This window comes from Delphinapterus leucas, chromosome 12 (genome assembly GCF_059928025.1).
Source record: "Delphinapterus leucas isolate spDelLeu-1000000601 "Yukka" chromosome 12, BTC_Dleu_Yukka2, whole genome shotgun sequence".
Lineage (NCBI taxonomy): Eukaryota > Metazoa > Chordata > Mammalia > Artiodactyla > Monodontidae > Delphinapterus > Delphinapterus leucas.
Window position 1 is genome coordinate 68,774,751 of NC_143140.1, and position 22,244 is coordinate 68,796,994.

At 34.9% G+C, this 22,244-nt stretch overlaps 1 protein-coding gene across 9 annotated transcripts in view; it reads right to left on the reverse strand.

Annotated features, from left to right (window-relative positions):
* The window catches only part of AHI1 (Abelson helper integration site 1), a 218,610-nt gene that overhangs the window by 79,884 nt on the left and 116,482 nt on the right, over positions 1-22,244 (reverse strand). The window contains exon 23 of one of the 9 annotated variants that reach the window (XM_089922022.1): positions 13,319-16,473. The exons of the other annotated variants lie outside the window; for them this stretch is intronic. Coding sequence (XP_089778148.1) covers positions 16,306-16,473 — 168 coding nt within the window. The 3' untranslated portion in view covers positions 13,319-16,305. Of the gene's footprint in view, positions 1-13,318; positions 16,474-22,244 lie in introns of those variants that run through there. 9 annotated transcript variants of the gene reach the window in all.

The following is a 22,244-nucleotide window of genomic DNA, read 5'->3' on the forward strand; positions in this document are numbered from 1 at the left end:
CGTAAGGTCTGGAGACAAATCTTTTGAGAATGAAATTAAATCTTTTTAATGCTTAATGGCATCTTCAGGATTTCCTGGGCACTAACTATAAGTGCAAAGAGTTACAGTACTTGAGATTTTTGAGAACGACTTAAGAGCACCCCTAAGGACATTTATTAACAGAATTCATTAAATTTATAAATAATTTCTTTTCTTTCTTTTTTTTTTTTCCTCGATGCACCATGTAGCTTGTGGGATCTTAGTTCCCTGAACAGGGATTGAACACGTGCCCTTGGCAGTGGAAGCGCAGAGTCCTAACCACTGGACTGCCAGGGAATTCCCATAATTTATAAACAATTTCTAAAAAGATGAATTAACTAGTAACTCATTTATATAATAAATACCTTAGGTGTGGCTATATATATAGCACTGTACATAGTATGGGGAATATAACGAAACGCAGCATAAAGTTCTTGACTTGAAGCTGCTTAAGACACAGTTAAGAAAAACATACTATTTCAAATATTATATACTTAAAAATTCTTATCCTGAAAGTTTAATTCACTCATTCTAAAACAAGTATATAAATCTCAGTTTATTTTTTTCTCAGCAACGTATATCTACTGTTATTATTTAATAATCTGCTATGCTATAGATATGTCTGTTTATCTCTCTAGATGTATCTAGAAATATATGTATCTACCAATTATTTAATGCTTGTTATGTGTCAGGCATGCGCTAAGCATTTTACACTATATACGTATGCATGTGTGTATGTGTACATACACACAAATATATAGCACACGTGTATATATTTGTGTACATACACATGTTCACACATATGTTCATAAACACCCTATTTAGTATTTATCATGCCTTTGTTTCCTTAATTATAAACTAAAAGAATTATTACTTGTCTAAATCACACAGTTTGGCAGATTCTAGATGTTAGAAGGTTTGCTTTTCTCCTAAATCTATGCTCTCAACCACTAAACCTACATATTTAAGTTTGAAGTTAGAGGCCTTCGTGGAACCAAGTAAACATAAGTCTGCTTGGTTCACTGCTTATAACTTTCGCTAAGATTTATGCCAAAAGAAGGATCTTTAAGACTTGGTATTTCTATTACGGAAGGCACCTGAAGAATATCATCAAAGCACTTTTCTTCATATTATCTTCTCAGTCACAATGTGTTGAGGCCATCAAACTGGGAAATTATATGGTAAACTGAAATAAGGCCAAAGTGACGGCAGACATATGTATACTAACAGGTGTGTCCATCTGATCACTATAGTTTATATTTACACTTATACTGAAATGACTAGGCATTGTTAATTTGGAAAGGCTTTGTGAAGGAATCTTGAGTAATAAATTTAAATGGAAAGAGAAAAGTTTTTTAGGCTGCTGATAGTAAGACATCAATAATTAACTGCTCATCTTATTTAAAACACTGAGGCTTGTCTATTTCTAATTCTAATATCAATCCAAATATTCTGGGAAAAGCTCATGTGCACACATGTGAGTATTTGGTTTAGTGAGGAAGAAGACAAGAATATAATAGAAGGATAATGAAGAGGCTTGATGGAAAACGTCTCTATTTTAGTATATAAATATAATTATGATACATACAGAGATGTAGACGGTCAAGTAAGGGGCTCTAAAACCTACCAAACAGTATTTCAAATGGCAAAAGAGAAATCAGCAAATAGAATTTTAAAGAAGCAACTAGAAAACACTGAGCTTAAGAACAAATGAGTAGAGGGGAAGCACTTCTGGAATGGGCGAGTAATGAAAATTGGCTCTTGCATAAAATCAAGAAAACTGGCAAAACTGTCAAAATCAACTTTTAAGAACTTGAAAAATTAGCCAAAGGACTGCAATAATCCAAAGAGCATGTATTCAAAAAAAAACAGTTGGATCTTGGTAAAAAACATCAAGTTTTGTGGAATTTTAACCTGCCCTATTCCCATTACTCTCTTGCCAGCCCCTTGGAAGCTTTAAAAACAGACTGACAACCATGGTTAACTGTGAAAACTATCAGGTTAGCAGTCACTGGAGAAGGCAGAACAGGTTCAGAGTGCCTACAAATCCCCATCTCCAGAGAAGTGCCACTATATGACCTGGGTGGCAGGCCCTGAAAAGCTCCATTCTCAGGGCTTGTCTTTATTTGATGTGACTCAGAGTCAGCTGTTTGAACAGCCATATCCCTCGAGCATTTGTCAGAAAAAATCAGTGGCAACTTAGGTGGTGATACATGTTATGACAAGGAACTGACCAAAATTAAAAGGAAAAACTGGGAAATAACATGTCTGTCTATAGGGTTTGCTGAAAAGCATCAACAGATTCCTGGAAATCTAGAAGGCCATGGGCATGTGCAAAACTCTGTGTATGCCCAGGAAAGACCAGAGAAGGCTCAAATCTTTCATCTCTGCTGACCTTGACAGTCGATGCAAGCAGAAAGTGAAGTCTAAGTATGGTAGAGTTATGAACTGCATGTTGAAGCACTAAAAACATGTCCTAGCACACAAATACAGCCCTTTGGAAAAGGTCCTCGGCATTTAAGGAAATCTTAATACAATCATTAGCTGACCACTAAGCTAACCAAGCAGACACTTTAGTGGTTGCACAACACAAAAAGTACAGTCTTTAAAGAATTACTCCAGGAAAGTCCCTAATTAAACAAATAGTAAAAGTAATAATAACAAAAATGACAAATCATAGGGAAGTGGGGGTAGAAAATCTGATTTTTAAGTTTGCCACATCATATAATCTCAAGTGTCCAGTTACAAGACATGTAAAGAAAGAGTAAAGTATAACCCCAATAGGAGTCAAAGAAGTCAATAGAAATTGTCCCTGAGAAAGTCCAGATGTTGGAATTACTAGACAAAAACTTTAAATTGGTATATATATATATATATGTTCAAAGACCTAAGGGAAACCATGTCTAAAGAATTAAGAGACTGGATATATGTATATGTATAACTGATTCACTTTGCTGTACAGCAGAAACTAACAAAACATTGTAAATCAACTATAGTCCAACAAAAATTTTAAAAAAGAATTAAGAGAAAATGAGAATGCTATCTCAGCAAATTGAAAACATCAATAAAAAGAAAGAATTAAAAAACAAACAGAAATTCTAGAGTTGAAAAGTACAATATTCACTAGAGGGGCTCAACAGTAGATTTGAACTGGCAGAGGAAAGAATCAGTGAACTTTTTCACTGATTAGTCTGAGGAACAAAAAGAAACAAGAATGAAGAAGAATGACAGAGCCTCAGACACCTATGGGCTGCCATCAAGTGTACCAAAATATGAATAATGGGAGACCCAAAAAGAGAAAAAACAGAAGAAGGGAAGAAAGAATAGTTGAAGAAATAATGACCCAAACTTCCCAAATTTGATCAAAAATATTAATCTGCACATCCAAGAGCCTAAACAAATACCAAGTAGGATAAACTCAGAAAGATCCACACCTAGACATATCATAGCCAAACTACCGAAGCCCAAGAATCTTGAAAGCAGCAAGAGAAAAACAACTCATCACATAGAAGGATTCTCAATAAGATTAACAATAAATTTCTCATCAGAAACCTTGGAGTTCAGAAGTTAGTAAGATGATGCTTTCAACAATAAGTGTGGAAAGAAGACTCAACCTACTATTCAATATCCAGCAAAACTACCATGTAAAACAGAAGAAAGTAATACATTCCCAGATAAATGACAACAGAGAGTTTGTTGCTAGTAGACCTGCCCTTCAAGAAAAACTAATGGGAGTCCTTCAGGCTGGAACAAAAGGGCACTTAACAGTAACTCAAATCCACATAAAGAAATAAAGAGCACTGATAAAGGTAATTACATAAGGAAATACAAAGGACTTATGTATAAATGTACTTTTTGGGAAACTCCTCATGTAAATTAAAAGACAACTTTGTAAAGAATTATAAAATTGTGTTGATGGGCTTACAATGTATAAATAAGAGAGTGCCACAGACTTATGTATACTACCAAATATAAAATAGATAGCTAGTGGGAAGCACCCGCATAGCACCAGGAGATCAGCTTGGTGCTTTGTGACCACCTAGAGGGGTGGGATAGGGAGGGTGGGAGGGAGACGCAAGAGGGAGGAGATATGGGGATATATGTATATGTATAGCTGATTCACTTTGTTATAAGGCAGAAACTAACACACCATTGTAAAGCAATTATACTCCAATAAAGATGGTAAAAAAAAAAAAAAGATGTAATTTGTACAACCATAATAGCACAAAGGAGGCAGAAGGGAAAATAACTGTATTAAAGTTTTTACATACTATTAAAATTAAGTTGGTATTAATCTAAACTTTTAAGTTAAGATGTTAATTGTAATTCTCAGGGTAACTACTAAGAAAACAACTCAAGTAAATACACAAAAAGAAAAAGGGATTTAAATTGGTATATTAAAAATATTACTTTAATCAAAAAAGTGAGTAATGAAAGAGGAAAGCAGCAAAAAAATACATCAGACATAAAGAAAACAAAACCAAACTGTAGACTTAATTCTATCTTATCAGTAATTAAATTAAATGTAAATTGATTAAGCACTCCAAATGGAAAGCAGAGATTATCAGAATGGAAAAAAGACATGATCAAACCATCTGCTGTCTACAAGAGGAACATTTTAGATTAAAGACACAATAAAGTTGAAAAGGATGAAAAAGATATGCCATATAAACAGAAACCAAAAGAGAGCTGGAGAGGCTATTCTGATACCAGGTAAAATATAATTAAAGACAAAAACTGTCAGTAAAGATAAAGAAGGACATTTTAAATGATAAAAGGGTCAATCAGTCAGGAAGCCATAAATAAGTATGAATATATATGCACCTAAAAAGCCTCAAGATACATAAGGCAAAATGGACAGAATTGAAAGATGAAATAGATGATTCAACAATAGTTGTTGAGACTTCAATACTCCACTTTCCATAATGACTAGAACGAGGCAGATCAACATGGAAACAGAAGACTTGATCAACACTAAAAACCAGCTAGATCTAACAGACATCTATAGAACACTCCACCTAATAAAAGCAGAATACATATTTTTCTTAAGTGCATGTAGAACATTCTCTAGTATAGACAATATGCTAGGCTATAAAATAAGCCTTAAAAAAAAAAAAACCCTGAATGACAGAAAGTATGTTCTCCAACCATAATGAAATGAAAATAGAAATCAGTAACAGAAAGACAGTTGGGAAATTGTGTCGAAATTAAACAACACACTCCTAAATACCAATGGGTCAAAGAAGAGAACACCAGGGAAATTTTAAAAAGATAAATGAAAAGATAAACACAACATACCAAAATGTATGGGAAGCAGCAAAAGCAATGATCTGAGGAAATTTTATAGCTGTAAATGCTTTAATTGAGAAAAAACAGTCAAATCAATAAGCTAACCTTATACTTTAAAACTAGAAAAATAAAACTAAATCCAAAGCAAGTAGAATGAAGGAAATGATAAATATTAGGATGGAAATAAAAGATAACAAATAGAAAAAGAATAGAGAAAATTAACAAAACCAATAATTGGTTCTTTGAAAGATCAAGAAAATTAACAAAACTTTAGCTATACTGACCAAGGGTGGTGGAGCGGAAGGTAACACCCAAATTAATAAAATCAGGAATGAGAGAGAAGATATCACTATTGGCCTTAGAGAAATATAAAGGATTATAATGGAGTGCTATTATCAACTGTATGTTAACAAATTAAATAGCCCAGATGAAAGGCACAGATTCCTAGAAAGAGACAACTTAAATGTGACTGAAGAAGAAGATGAAAATCTCAATAGACCTTAAGAGTAAAGAGACTGAATTAACAATTTAAAAAATTTCAACAAAGAAAAGCCCAGGTACAGAATGCAGCATTGGCCAACTGTACCAAATGTTTAAAGAAGATATAATGTCAATCTTTTACAAAACTCTTCTAAAAAATAAAAGAGAAATGAACACTTTCCAACTCATTCTATGAAGTCAGTATTATCATGATCCCAAAGCTGGACAAGAAAACTACACACTTCTTATGACTACTGATGTAAAAACATCAACAAAATACTAGTAAACAGAATCTACAACATATAAAAAGGATTATACACCATGACAAGTGGGATTTATCCCAGAAATGATAGTTTGGTTTAACATATGACAATCAGTCTATGTAATAGACCATATTAATAGCATTAAGGACAAACCCCATATAATCATCTCAATAAATACAGAAAAAGCATTTAACAAAATCCAACATTCTTTCCTGATAAAAAGACTCAACAAAGTAAGAATATAAGGGAACTGCTTCAACCTGGTAAAGGTTATTCACAAAAGCACACAGCTAACAACATACTTAATGGTCAAAGACTGATAGCTTTTCCCCTATGATTAGGAGCAAGAGAAAACACAGACACTCACCCTTGCTATTTCAACACTGTACTGGAGATTCCAGCCAGTAAATTAGGCAAGAAAAAGAAAGGAATCAAGATGGAAACAAAGAAGTAGAACTATATTAACAGATGAAATGACCTCGTGTATAGACAATCTCAAGGAATCTACAAAAAATCCTCCAGAACATCTTATAGAAGTAGTAAACAAATTCAGTAAGGTTGCAGAATACAGGTGAATATAAAAAAATCAATTATATTTTTATACCTGAGGAATGAAAAATCTGAATATAAAACCAATTCCATTTACAACATCAAAAAGAATAAAATACTTGAAATAAAAGTCTAAGACTTACATAATAAAAACAAAATGTCATTGAAAGAAATTAAAGTAGACCTATATAAATTGAAAGACCCATGTTACTAGATTGGAAGACTTAATATACTGTTAAGATGAAAATCCTCCATTTTGATCTACAGATTCAACATAATCCCTATTAAACACTTTGCAGAAACTGAGAAGGTGATTTTAAGATTCATATGGAAATGCAAGGGACCTAGAACAGAAAAATAATCTGGAAAGAGAACAAACCTGGAGGACAAGCTCTGCTTTTAAAACTTACTACAAAGCTACAGCAATTAAAACAGTGGATTACTGACATAAAGACAGGCAAATGAATCAACGCAATAGAATTGAGAGTCCAGATATAAGCCCTTACATTCATGGCCAACTGATTTTTGAAAAGGGTGCCGAGACCATTAAATGGGGAAATAATAGTCTTTTCAATAAATGGTGCTGGGAAAACTGGATAGACACATGCAAAAAAATAAAGTTACATCCCTAACTCACACCATATATAAAAATTAACTCTAAATGGATTACAGACCTAGGTAAGAGCTAAATGTATAAAACTCTCTGAGAACACATAGAAGTAAATCTTTGTGACCTTAGATCAGACAATGGTTTCTGAGATATGGTAACAAAAGCACAAGTAACAAAAGAAAAGAGTAGAGAAATTGAACTTCATAAAAATTTTTAAAAAATGTTGTGCTTCTAAGGACATGATGAAGAAAGAGAAAAAGACAACCTACAGAACAGGAGAAAATATCTGCAAATCACGTACCTGATAAGAGACTTGTATCCAGAGTATATAAAGAACTCTTACAAGTCAATACTAAGACAAACCCAATTAGATATAAATAATATGAATATATCTATATTATATCTATATTTATGTATGAGTTACATAATTTATACAGTTGATTTTATATAATATATATTTATATGCTATATTCCTGGCACATGGTAGGTATACAATATGTGTCAGGTGTAATTATTATTATTCAACTCCTGGAGTTCTTTGAGTTATCACAGAGGAATGGTGTTTTAAAATAAAAATATTTCTATAGGACACCTGCAACTATAAATGTGATCCTATTTTCCAAATTAAATGTAGATATGCTAACTTCAACCCCATGTCTAAAAACAAAACTGCATTGCTACCCTTGGTATAATAAGATCTGATTCTCATATATACATACATACATAAATACATAACACAGTCATTAAAATATATCCTACTTATACAATTATATAGTAGAACATAATTTGCCCAACTAGAAAATGGGCAAAGGATTTGAATAAATTATCCAAAGAAGATATACAAATAGCACTGCAAAAGATGTTCACATCATTAATCATTAAGGAAATGCAAATCAAAATCAGGAGATAAAAGAGATATAACTTTTCACTCAATAAACTGGCTATAATAAAAAAGACAGTAACAAGTGTTGGTGAGGATGTGGAGAAATTGAAACTCTCATACTTGGCTGGTGGGATTGTAAAATGGTTCAGGCACTTTGGAGAACGTTTTGGCAGTTCCTCAAAATGCTAAATACAGAGTTACCATGTGACACAGCAATTTCACTACTAAATATACACCCAAGAGAATTGAAAACCTATGTCTACACAAAAACCTGTATGTAAATGTGCACACAGCATTATTCATAATAGCTAAAAATGGAAGCAACCCAAATGCTCATCAATGAATTAGAGGATAAATAAAATGTGGCATATCCATATAATAGACTATTATTCAGCCATAAAAAGGAATGAGATTCTGATGCATGCTATGACATGGATGATCTTTGAAAGCATGCTAAGTGAAAGAAGCCAGATACAAAAGGTCACATATGATATGACTGCATTTATACAAAATGTCCAGAATAGGCAAATCCACAGAGATAGGAAGTAGACTAGTATTCGCCAGGGGCTAGGGAGAGAAGGCAATGTAGGGGGGGTGGGTGGCTACTACTGAGTATGGGATTTCTTTTTGGGGTGAGGAATATGTTTTAAAATTAGACACTGATGATGTGTACAAAACTATGAATATACTAAAACCCAATGAATTGTAGACTTTAAAAGAGTAAACATTTTGCTATGTGAATTATATCCAAATAAAGCTGTTATTAAAAAAAGAACATCATAGAAATTATGGTTATGGAAGGCGAGGTTAGTCAGAATAAAGGAACAGATACAAGCAAAAACACAGAGGTGGAGACCATAGCGATTCATGTCAGAGAGAGGAGTCTTGATTCTGGCTATGGAAGTGGACAAAAGAGGTTAGATTGTGGGAATATAACAGAAGAGGAAAGCAATACATGTGGTACATAAGAGAAACAGATAAGCTTAATATATTACCAAGGTTTTGTCAGTAAGAACTAAGCAGTTGGTAGCACCAGCGACAGAAGATTAAAGTGGAAAGGCCCAATATAAGTCCCAGGAAGGACGGGAATTTTATTGAGCTGTACTCATTTTCAGGTTCTTTGGTTCCCAAGTGGTTAACAGCCTAAGTATTTATTATGAAGATTTTTGTAGTAGAATGGAGAAAGAAAACAATAATTAAGATTAGAAACATCAACTGAGGAGTCATTCATGCTTAGGTACCAGCTGACACTTGGGTGTGTACAATGAGTTTTACAAGTAGGTCTCAAGGAAGAAGGGACAAAGCCCAATCACCTCATTCTTGGGTGATACAATTACCTTTTCATTCCTGTTCTTTTTAGTCCTGTTCTTCAAACAGCTGTCTGTGGCATGTGGGTAGCATAGTTTGAAGTGTAACAGGTGCTTGTAATTTCCTTTCTCAAGGTCACAGGTGACTCTGCCAGTGCACTAGAAAAACCACAGCTTCTGGGCCCCTTTCTTCCCACCAAACCCCAAGATCCCCTTCTCACATCCAGATTACCCTCTGTTACTTATGTGTCTTTAACCCACCCCCACAGCTTTGAGAATTGAAGTGCCACTATTCTGAGGAAATCTAAGACTCTATCCACTAACCCCAAACCATATCTGATTAAAACTCCTTGGTGTGTGGATGGGATGTTTCCCAAGAAAAAAATTCTGCAGTTGGCTTTCTTAGATAACATCCATGGTAGATGGTGAAGAGGGAGGAATCTGTATTTGGCCATCCTGTCCTCAAGGTCTTCATGACCCTTCTTGGCTGTCATTCTGGTCAGCCCTACCAGTATTGCTCAGTTGTCTACTCTCTTCATTACCACCCCTGCCTAATGCCATTACAAGATACAGTGATGATACAAAGATCAGATGAAATAATACACACTATGAAGTAGGGTTTTTAAAACTAAAAATTGTCTTTATAAGTGTTAATTGCTGTTAATACTATCTGAACTGCTCCCAGTTTCCACAGAATCTGCCTTGTGCCACAGAGTGACACTTGAGTTTAATGGTTTAATCATATAAACTTATTCTGCTCTTAATATTTTTGGCTCATCTACCATAATGCATTAACACGTTCAATTTAAATGTTTCTAAAAGACCCTTAAAGACCTTTTATGTTTCAGTTTCCCTACTGGCGAATGATGATGATGATGGTGGTGATGGTGATGATACTTTTATCATACAGAATGATGGCATTCATGAGATATCCTACATAAAACACTTTGCACAGTGCCTGGTACCTAGTGAGTGCCCAATAAATGTTAGAGGTACGATTGTTATTACTCAACTCCTAAAGTTCTTTATCAAAGAGGAATGGCGTTTTGTAGTAAAATATTTCTGTAGTACTATAAACGTAACCATATTTTCCAAAAAAAATATAGATCTACCAACTCCAACTCCATTCTGAAAAGAAAATTTATTTCTAGGTTTGGCAAAATAAGCTTTGAGTCCATAAAGTGCCCTCAGAAAAGTCTGCTCATGTTGCCATATTACCAGGCAGAGATATGGTGACAAGAAAAGTTTATGAAGTTTAATTAAAAACACAGAAGTTTCGTTCCCTCTAGGGATTTATCTTACTTACTCTTTATGCAGTAAAGTAATCTGTGACCCAATAATGTGGTTATACCAAGAGGTGTCTGCATTACTGGCTGCTGCACTATGATCTCTGCCAAAGATTGATCCCTGGGGACGCTGAGAAGATGGCAGGATAAAGGGCATCACAGGAAGAAGAGACCTGGTAAACTCGTGTATATTTATCAAGGTAAGAAAAGAATCTATGGAACATCTGGAGTGGCAGATGGTAAATGCCCATCTAGGCAGGAAGAATAGAGGACTAGTTTGATAACTTTTGATTAAATTTTCCCAAAATGGAAAAAAATATTGCATAAAATGATGAGTCTGAAAAGTTTTTCTAAATAATTGCTTCATTTTATGGCATGATCAACTCAAGTTTTGGTTTCTGTTATGTACTATATTCAATGCTTCCTTACAGGGATCAAATTTTATATTGATTAAAAGGAAAATTTCAAGTAATCACCAAATCTTATTTTAAAAGACAGGTAAGTAAATGCTTTGCTAAAGGACAATGCAATGTAACATGGAAATTGCTTTTAAACATTAACATCCCCCCCCAAAATGACTTTTATTTATAAGGCATTTTGTTGATAAATAAAAACTTAAATTGACCACATGTAAAGAAATTGTTGCCTTTTTGATTTTGTTCATTGTTCAATATTTTCCCCATGTTGTGAATAAAGACAATAAATAAGGGGCATTATAAAATTTGTTCATGTTACAGAGTTCAGGAGTGAGTGACCATGGCTGAAAAAAATCAGCATTCAAAAGAAAAATGAGTCAAAAATAAACTGATGAAATTCAACATGGATAAATGGACCACTGCACTTAGGGTTAAACGGTAATAGTGGAAAGCTGAGAGATTACTGTGTGCTGGACACTGTACTCAGTGCTGGAAACAGCACTAATGAGGAGGGTACTATTATTATCTCCATTCTAGAGATGAGGATACTGAGGCACAAGTAGGTAAATAATGGGAAGACAGGTCTTGACAGTAAACCTTTAAAATACCAAGAAGTTATGGTAGGTCATAATTCAATATCAAACACAGTATGCAGATTATAGAAACCAACAGTATCACTATTTTTCATATCACAATTAGAATATTAAATCTAGTTCTGGATGTCACTTTTCCAAAGAATATGAACAAACTGGACAGACTCAATATAGATTAAGTAGAAGAAAATGGATAGAGTTAGTCTAAAAAAGAGAATGTCAAGATGAAACAGACACTCTCAAGCATCTCAAGAGCTGTGCTTATAGCAGAGGAAACTGATTTGTTCTATAACGATCTAGAAGCAGAGTAAAACCAAGGTACTAATCATTTGTAGGTAAAGCACAAAACTTGAGTAATTAATGAAAACACAGCATTTCTAAGGTAGAAGTAGTTTTTTGTTTTCCAGGAAAGAACGTATCCACAAGCAAGGGGGCTTCTTTTTGTAACCAGTGACACATCCTTCTCATACGTTGAAGCTAAATGACTAAAAATGTGTAGAGATTAGAAACGTCTCAATACACTTATCAAAATATTCCATTATTAGCAGATAATGTAGTCTTTGGCAAATATCAAGAACTCCAGAGGCTCTTAGGTAACATGTTAATTAAATAGAAAAGAATTTCCTGGCTCTATATTTACCATCTGTGTGACCCTAGTGAAGACTCTTCACTTTTCAGTGCCTCCGTTTCATAATTTATAAAATGGGGATAATAATACCTATCTAAGATTATACAGATGAAAAGAAAGTAGATATAAAGATACACTGGCAACACAGTAGGTATTCAATACATGTGTATCACTGATGCTCACAACAAAGTGAAATAAGTTTGATATAATTATGATTAACTTATTCTTAGAGATTCAGGATCATTATGAATATCAGTAATATAATAGCTAGTAATATTATGTGTAAGGTATTGGACAGTTCTCAGACTGCAGTGCTGAACAAGAACATGGAAAACCCCTCTCTTAGTGGTGTTTACATTTTACGAGGGGAGACAAAATTCCATCATTTTTTATAGGCCTTTCTGCTATAAAGTCTTGCATTCTGTAGAATGAGGCTTATGAAAAAAAATGCAGTTGTTGCAGACTACTTAAAATCTATGGAACCTGTAACTAGGGTGCTGAAAGAAACTAACAATCCTAATCAAAGTACTAATGTGGTATTCAATCTTTGCTGGCATCTGTACCCAGCATTATGGTTAAGTCAGGTCCATGAAAGAATTTCCTTTCAATAGAGACCAGTTTATCAAAATTAAAAACCCAATCAGGTTTTAGATTTCATCAAACAAAACAATTCTTCATTTGTATTAGCAGTTCTTGAAGCTACTAAATTAGACATTAGCAAAAGGCATTTCAGCTTTTTTCTAAAATGACTCAGTCTTTCCATTTGATTATGAGAAAGCCTGCCTCTGATGGGTTTAAACTTGTAACATGCATAAATAACTCTTCTGCAATCTTACTGACATCATTCATCTATTTATTAACTGCACGTTGGCTAATTTGCATTACAGAAACACAGACTGTACTTACAATGACAGTAAGTACCGCTCCAAAGAAACAGGCTAGGGGGTGAAGTAAATGTTTTGGGTGGGGCATATCACCACCTCCCCTTATGGCATTTAACAGAGCTCCTGCTTTCTGGCTCCTGTCTTCCCAGTTTAAGCTCCTGAGGAAGCAGACTCCCTTCCAGCACTTGCTCTTTTTGCTGCTCTCAGGGGAAAAAATGACCAAAATAATTCCTCTGGAGTCAGGTCTCATGGGAACCACGTGTTCATACTTCTAGACATCTCACTACAGCTTGACTAAGGAAGTACTTCAGCTAGAGTCTAAAATGGAATGATTTTAATTTCTTTAGTTTTTTAATGCTTCAGATGTACTGTTTTAGAATATTTGTGCACTTCTGAATTGTTCTTGATTCACAGTTTTGATTAGCCTCAAGTTCCACCAGTTTGTGTAACTGAACACGACTTTATTTGTGTTGGGAAAGATAGTGAAAGAGATTGAAATGGGCAAAAAAGATTACTGGTTGCTCTTTCAATAGAATCCTAGGCAGCCAGACCAGTGCCCTTCCTTTTCCCCACTGTACTGCACATGCTCTCTAACCCCTGCTGGCTAAATTACACCAGTTATCTGAACACCATAACCTACTGCTTGGCATCATTTCACCAAGCCCTGGGCTTATGAAGGTGGAGAGATTTGGTCTGTAGTGAAAGGACTTAGTTTTTGATCTACTGAAGACAACTAGCCCACGTCTACTAATTAAGCAGCATGAAATTTCCAATAGCAATGGTGGTGACAGGCAATCTGTTAGTCGACCCAGTGGACACGACTGCCATGTGTATAATATATGGGTGAACTCTAACTGAATCCTGAGAATAGGAAGAATGAGAGAAATGATGAGTGAGCATTCAAGAGATGACTATCAGAAATTTGCTTAGTTTTTCTTCTTTAATATGTTGTCCTGGAACAGTAAGAGCAGATGAAAAAGACCCAAAGGAGACCTAAAAGCTCAACTTCTTCAACTTTCCTCATTTTACCAACTAGAAAAGTTTTAAATACTTAGTAAGGAATCTTGCTACAACTACCTTACTCTACTCCTTTGTCTAATGCTAAAATACAGTGTGCATCCTTCTCCCCATTTATGTTACTGAATTTTTCCTTCCATCTGAGAAATTTTTTGAAAGTAATAATGTTGCATAAATACTAAAGCTTAATTTTTCACTTTTGAAGAGCACGGAAAAAGAAACATTTACTTCACATTCTACATAGATTCCTTTCATGGCAGCCCTATTGGCAAAACATTACTTTCTTTTGTGAAATGAGTCAGCAATATACACACAAGGCTAAGTTAACTGCTATTCTATTTTCCATCCTCCTCTCATGACAGGCTTCCCGAATTGCTTCCAGTTCATCATGCCTCCTAATGTTACCATCTAGCTTCCTTTCTCCCAAACTTTTCTGACTACCTATGATGGCACAAAACCTCCAGTTAGACTCCCTTGGCTTCCAAGATGCTACACTATTCCTGACTTCCTATGTCTCTCTTTTCTGTCTGTCTTCTGTGAGGGCTCTTTTTCCAACCTTCTGAATATGGACATCCCTAAAGTCCAGTCTAGCTCTTTGTGCTTTTTTATTTCTATAGTTTCAGCCTATATTCATTGATTCATTTAAGCTGTATCTACTGACAGTCTATAAGCAATGGTGACTCAAGCAGACATGGTCCCTACTTTCATGAAACTTACATCCATTCTATCAAGGAAGACAAGAGATAAACATGAAAATAACTGAACAAAAAAATTACAAATTGGGATAAGTATTAAGAAGGAAATAAAAAGGTGCAATAAAAAGACTAAGTGGGGAGTATCTACTTCAGATAGAATGGTGAAGGAAGATCCTCTGAAAAGCTGACATTTACTGGGATCTAAAGAAAAAGCCCATTATGTAAAAGGGGGTGTATATTCCTGGCAGAGAGACCAAATGTTCAAAGCTGATAGGTGAGCAGGAGAAAGGCTGGCTGTGTTCCAGAAACTCAGAGCAAAGAGTATCATAAGGTGATGCTGAAGAGGTAGGCAGAGACCAGATCAGGCAAGGCCTGGTAGGGCCCAGGAAAGGGTTTGGGTTTTATTCTACAAGTAAGGAGAAGTTGTTTTTTTTGTTTTGTTTTGTTTTTTTTAACATCTTTATTGGGGTATAATTGCTTTACAATGGTGTGTTAGTTTCTGCCCCATAACAAAGTGAATCAGTTATACATATACATATGTTCCCATATGTCTTCCCTCTTGCGTCTCCCTCCCTCCCACCCTCCTGCCCAAGGAGAAGTTATTGAAGAGTGTTAATGAGGAGAGGGATAACCCATTCTGACTTATATTTTAAAAAGATCACCCTGGCTGCCACGACTTACAGAATCGATGAATAAAGGGATCACACATTTAGGACTGCCCAAGACAATCCCAGTTTATATGCCTGTTGTCTTGGTGTAACTGGATTTCTGCATCGACAGCAGGAGACAGTCACAATATGCAATAAATAAATAAATAAATAAATAAACACACTTTAAAAAATGAAAAGAGAAAAAGAAGGAAGGTTGGTCAAGAGACACGCAGGTCATTGCGGCAACCTTCATCAGATTCCCTTGCTCCCAGTGTCCCTGCCCTAGCTGGGACCCCGGCGTCCTCCCTTTGATTCTTTTTTTTTTTTTTTTTTTCGTGGTACGCGGGCCTCTCACTGTTGTGGCCTCTCCCGTTGTGGAGCACAGGCTCCGGACGCGCAGGCTCAGCGGCCATGGCTCACGGGCCCAGCCGCTCCGCGGCATGTGGGATCTTCCTGGACCGGGGCACGAACCCGTGTCCCCTGCATCGGCAGTTTAGGGAACTACAAGTAGCTCAGAGTGGCCAGCATCGAGTATTGGGGAAAAGTTGGAAATAAGTCTACAAAGGTAGCAGAAGGCTTCCGACCACATGCTAAATAGCTTAGCTTTCAACTGGTAGGAGATGGGTGCACCACAAGATCTTTAACATATGATCACATTTATGCCTTGGATAAATAACTCTGTGGAGAACGAATTTGGGAGGTCAGTCAGAGGAGACTGGTTCCTGACTGAGCTTTTTCTAAAGACTGGATATCTGCCCCTTTCCTGGACGGGGCCTTTGGACACCTGTTGTGAAGAGTCTGCTTGCTTTCCGCTTATAATGGTACATAGGACTTCCCACAACCGAGGTCTGAGGCTTCTGACCACTGGATCTCCCTTCAGGACCCCAGAGCTGTTCAGTGTGGCTCTATCAGACACAACAAATTTAGATCTTCAAACTCATCCTCTTTTCTTGAGGTTCAAGCCTATATTCTCAGTTCTCTACTGAACATTTCTACTTGTTCATGGCTTCTGGTTACCTGAAATTTAACATGTCTAAAATTGAATCTATTATTCTCTAAAAATCATCCTTCATCCCTATTTTTTAAAAAATCTGTTAAGAGTCATCATTCTCTCAGTAACCTATGTCTCCAGCCATCATTTACCTCTTTTTCTTTTGAATTTCTATCATCAGTTCCAATTTCCAAATCTTTCTCATAAGCACACCTCTATTTCCATTTCCATTGCCCCTTCCTTATCCAGACCCTTAGCACCTTGAATGTGGATTAATAGTAGCTTCACAGATCATTTACTTTCTTCTAATCTCCACCTACCTGCAATTTCATGAGCTGCTTTTATTTTAATTTTTTAAAAACATTACCCCTTGATCATCTTATTCTCATGCTCAAATGCCTTACTGTTGGTTATATTGATAAAGTCTTAATTTTTTACCTAACATCCAATGATCTTTATAAATCATGCCCAAATTACCTTTTCTTAATCTATCTCATGTTCTGAAATGCTCTGCTTCAGGCAAACTGTCTCCATCTATAAACTCTGTGTACTTTCCTTCTGTGATCTTCTGTCACACTGTTACTCTGGTCTAGAACATCCTATTCCTTTTAAAATCCCATCTGTCCTTTATGATCCAGTTTAGCACCTTCCTACTCTAAACAGCCTTCCCAAATCACTACAGCCCTGGGAATTCCTAAAGCACTCAAGGCCCATCCCATATTCCTATACTTGAGTACAAGCTGCCTGGTTGACATGACATCTGTACTATATTGCTCTGAACTGTTATCCATCTCATGTATTGAGATTTAACTATTTACAGTTCACTTTCCTAATTAGACCAAGAGCTGCTCAAAGACACAAAGCACGTTTTATACTTTTTTGTATTTCTGCTTTCCCCCATACCACTCCCACACCTACCCAGCACTTGATACTGTACTGTCCTATGGGCACCGTACACCTAATGTTTGCTGATAATTTAGAAAATAAATTCCTATTTTGCCACTCTTATGTTATAGTCCTCCAGTAATATGACACTTTCAGAATTTTAAAACTTTCTCAGGTAGAGAAATTTAGCAAAGTCAAAAGAGAACTGGTGGAAAAAAGTCTGAGAAAAACAAATGTTAGCAGAGTATGCTAATGGGAAAAATCAACATAAGCTTCACAATTTACAATATATGGAGAAAAATTAATGTGCAAATACTTAAGAAAAATATTATATTATGGATAACTCACAAGTGGTCTTAAAAAAGAATGAATTTATTGCATTTACATTTGAATTTCCATAGAATTGCTCTGAATTGCTACTTTATTGATAAGTAAAAACAGATTCTTTTATGACAAGTTATAAAAGCTTATAGTTTATCAGTTCCCTCTCCACCCTACAATTGCCTTCAGGAAGAGATTGGCCATAGGTTCTATTTTATGAGTTTTATATGGGCATGTTCACCCTAGTTTACATACTATGAATTCCCGGAAAATTCTAGATTGGCTGTCCCCAACAGTATGTTAAAATGTGAAAGACATATTTTATGTAAACATATGTATACATTTATTAAACTAATGTGCAATAATGCAATATGTAGCAATCTTGTGAACCTAGAGTGGGCTAAACAATGATAATAATCTAACAACAGAAACAACTCAAAATGCTGTAGAATGAATATCATATAATCCATAATCATATAATCCAAAAGAGGCTCAGAATAAAGTTTAATTTGTATGTACATTTATGAATAAGTTTACTGTTAAGGGCAAGCAATACCACAAACATCTCAGATATATTTTCATAATAATAAAATACTCTAAAACACCAAAGTTTACCATTGACGAAAAATCACGTGACAAAAATTTATCAATCAAGCCCTTAGAAAACCTAGAAGGAGTGTAACCGCAGAATGAATGAACAGCTTGTTAAACTGGTCTTATAACAATGAAGAATAATGAACCAACATTTAAATTTCCAATCAAGCTAGGGTATTTTAATTCTTAATAATTCATGCAACACTTTAACAGATGGCAAAAGTGTTCCATAACTGGTATAATTCTGATGAGACAGGCAGGAGTTTGTTTCAACCTGCTGTGGTAGATGTGTAGACCTCTACGAAAACATAAGCTGTAATTTTATAAACTGACAAAAAATCCCTTTGTTAAAAGAAAATTCGTTCTCATTAGTGGGGGTTGTGGGATCACTGAATAAAATAAGAAGAAAGAAATAGTGTAAGTTAGGGTTACAGGTTTGGAATGCAGAAGCTTTACAAAAATGATTGACTACATAGGCCATGTTGATGTTATTTGAATTTTATCGTACCAGTTTTCACTGGAAGAAATTCAAAAACAGTTCTCCTCCAATCACTAAAAATATTTTATATATTCAACATGGCTTACCATGTTTTAATTCCACCAGAAAGTAGGAAAAGCTATGGGAACTGCTGTGCATATGACTGTACACTAAAAGGCAGGTATGTTTTAACTAAGTCCTTCGTGTAATAACCTAAAGTAAGAAAGGACCAGACATGTGGGTGGAAGACTTCCTTATGCTAGCTGCTATTTCTCTTTGATTTGCAAATAAGTCCTCCATTTAAAGTAACTATGGGACTCAAGCCTATGCTGATTTAACTATTAACTTACTTTTACACCTGCCTTTCAGGGTTCAGACAATGACCTCTGATTAATCTGAGTCTGATATTATCCTTAACTTGCTGGAGGCTATAAGCAGGTGCAACAACCAGCTCTTAAAGTGGCATGATCTAATTATCTTCATGTAATCTAATATTATGATTGTATGATGTCTTATTTGTTTTTCCTATAATAGTAACACGTCTGAGTGAATACCATTTAGTCCAAAAATCAGTGAAAAGAAAGCCACACATTTATGCATCAAATCTGAGCTAAGACATTACGTATAAAGAAAATAAAAGAAAATCTGTAATACATGAACAGGCAAAACATGCTACCTATACAAAGGAATAACTATCAGACTGATTTGAATGTCTCTCCTGAAATACTCAATGACAGAAGGCAAAATGATGATCAATTTCCACAACGTTTTGAAGGGCAAAGGTTATATTCAAATAATCAAAAGCCCTGGCAAGCTGTCTTATGCAAAGACAAATGAGAGATATTTTAAAATATGCAGATTCAGGTAATATAATTCTCAATTTATATTTCTTGAAAAAATAACTTGAAAATATACTCTTAGATATGAACAAAATTCAGAGCTCTGAATGCAAAGAAAAGTAAGTAGTGATTATAGCTAGTTAAGCAGGAAGGTTTGATTCTTTTTGGTGGAGGGGGTCATGCCATGTGGGGATATTCTGTTTTGCTTTCTACTGAAGGAACCTCAAACACAGATATGGTATTATTTATGTCAAAAAGAAAAAAAATTCCAAACAAAAAATTAAAATTCATGTAATAAATGAAAGAAAAGGGAAACAAGTAAATTAAAAAGAGAGTGAGAAAGAACACAGAACCAAGGGACAAAAGGGGTTTTGTTCTCAGGCTAACCTATATTCACTTAAAGAACACTACTGCATCCCACTGTAACGCTATAAGATCAAACTATCGTAACCATATATTTACAGAAAAGTTCATTCCAACCTGAAACGTCAAGAAACGTATCTTTCCCTGTCACAGAGGCCTAAGAAAGTCTTGCTTCCCTCCCCTGCTGAATTAGTCGTAAGTAGCATCTAGCACTCTCCTAGACCCCAGCCATTCATGGTAGGACTTAGAGCCAAAGGAATTGTAGAGAGGTAGGCTGGAAACTCGTGGCTAGGTATGAGGACAAGAGTCATTCACAGCCTCAGCCATTCTGAAATCCTGGCCCACTCCCCTTCTACTTTTTTTCTCAGGCCCAAAGAGTCTCTCTCCTTTTTAGCCAGTATAGTACAAAGTTTGAACTCACAAATATCCCACTTTGTAAAACTTTTAGACTTTTTCCTATTTCTTTTATCTCTAAATATTTTCTTCTCTTAAACCCTTTAGGGAAAATAAGGGCACACTGACACAAAGGATGAAAATTAGGTAAAATTATATTTCTGTGAAAATCAGACTTTATCTGTTCTGGGGCCCAGCAGAGATTGGGTAATGAACAGACTTGTGATTCTATTTAGAGGTTATGGAGAAAGGGCCAAGGTTAACTGTCAGCAAGTTGGGGAACTATAGGGGAGAGGAGAAAGGTTGTTGAATATGCTTAAGCTGTAGTAAAGAGACAGAAGGAGAAGAGCTCAGAAAAAGACATCAGAAAGGAAGACTGGCTCAAGTCAAACCTGGGGATCTAATGAGTGTTACGGGAGCGTCTGTATAAACCAAGTATTTTAAAACTTATCAACTATACAGAGTAGAAATGTTATTAATATATTAGGAGCCACCATTTAATAATCCAACTGGGAGAACATAACCAAAAACCAACAATACCTAAACTATTATGCATTAGATTTTGTTCCTAATTCACAGGAGTAATTTCGAGATCAGGGCACTACTGTAAAGTTTGTTCATGCCATTATTTCTCATGATTTCATGAATATTTGGTTCCATTATTTTATGATTTAATTCACATGGGAATCTGCCATCAGCCTACAGGGTGAAACAAAAAAACCTGGCAGGTTACACTTTTCTGAGCTCCAAAGTGTACAAAACACCCAGAATGCAAACAAGGTGCTGCAGGAAAGCCTACAGGAATAAAATAAATTTCAAAAGTATATAAAATAGTCAAATGAGTAGATTATTCAAATACCTTAAAATAATTAATTTTCCATAATTGCTAGCCTTCCATTTTTAATATTAATGAATAAAATTTACATAATGTTACGGCTATTCTTTTAGCATACTTACTAAAGGATAACTGGAACACACACACTATATCCATGTACCTTTTTATGATTATGCTAATGATTAATTCCTCACACACCAGTCGTTTCTGAAGCCCCACGTATTAAGTTACCAAACATGCTGAATCAATTATACAGATTTATAACAAATAGAAAAAATGGAGTCAATTTGTCCGTGAGGAAAATATTAATTATCAATAAAATTCAAATATAGTTTAATACTTTTTTATTTTCTTAAAAAAGGTATTACTAAATCTTTCTCACAATAGGAAATGCTGAATTGTACGGAGTACTTGAAAGATTTATTATATAGAAAGGATAAGAAACAAGAATATGCTTAGTGAAGAGATATAATCTAGTCTATTTCTTGTGAATCTTTCAAGTGGGAACCAGCAACTGAAGTGTATTTCATACATACAAATACTATATACAGAGATGAAAAGGGAAATTTATTTGTCTTCCTTTTATATTATTTTCTATAACTATTTTTAATATAGTAAATAGATACTATAATTCTTAAATGCCTTTTGTTGTCTGGTAGTAACAGTAGTGGGGTAAAAGACTAGATTTCACTTTTATAATAATAAGGCATAGTAGTCTACGAGAGAAATGAAGCATAATGGCTTACTTTCACTCTTACAAAACATTCACTCTAAATAATGATGCTAGTGCAGAAAATAACACTCATTTTTACAAGGGTGTAAATCAATTTGCATAAAGATTTACAGTACTTTATCAAAAGTATAAAGTATTTTAAAATTAAATACCATTCTATTCATAACATTAATATAAAACAAGTACTTGTAAAAATGATACAGCATCTTATTTTCCTATATCTTAGTAAAAATTGATAGGTTAT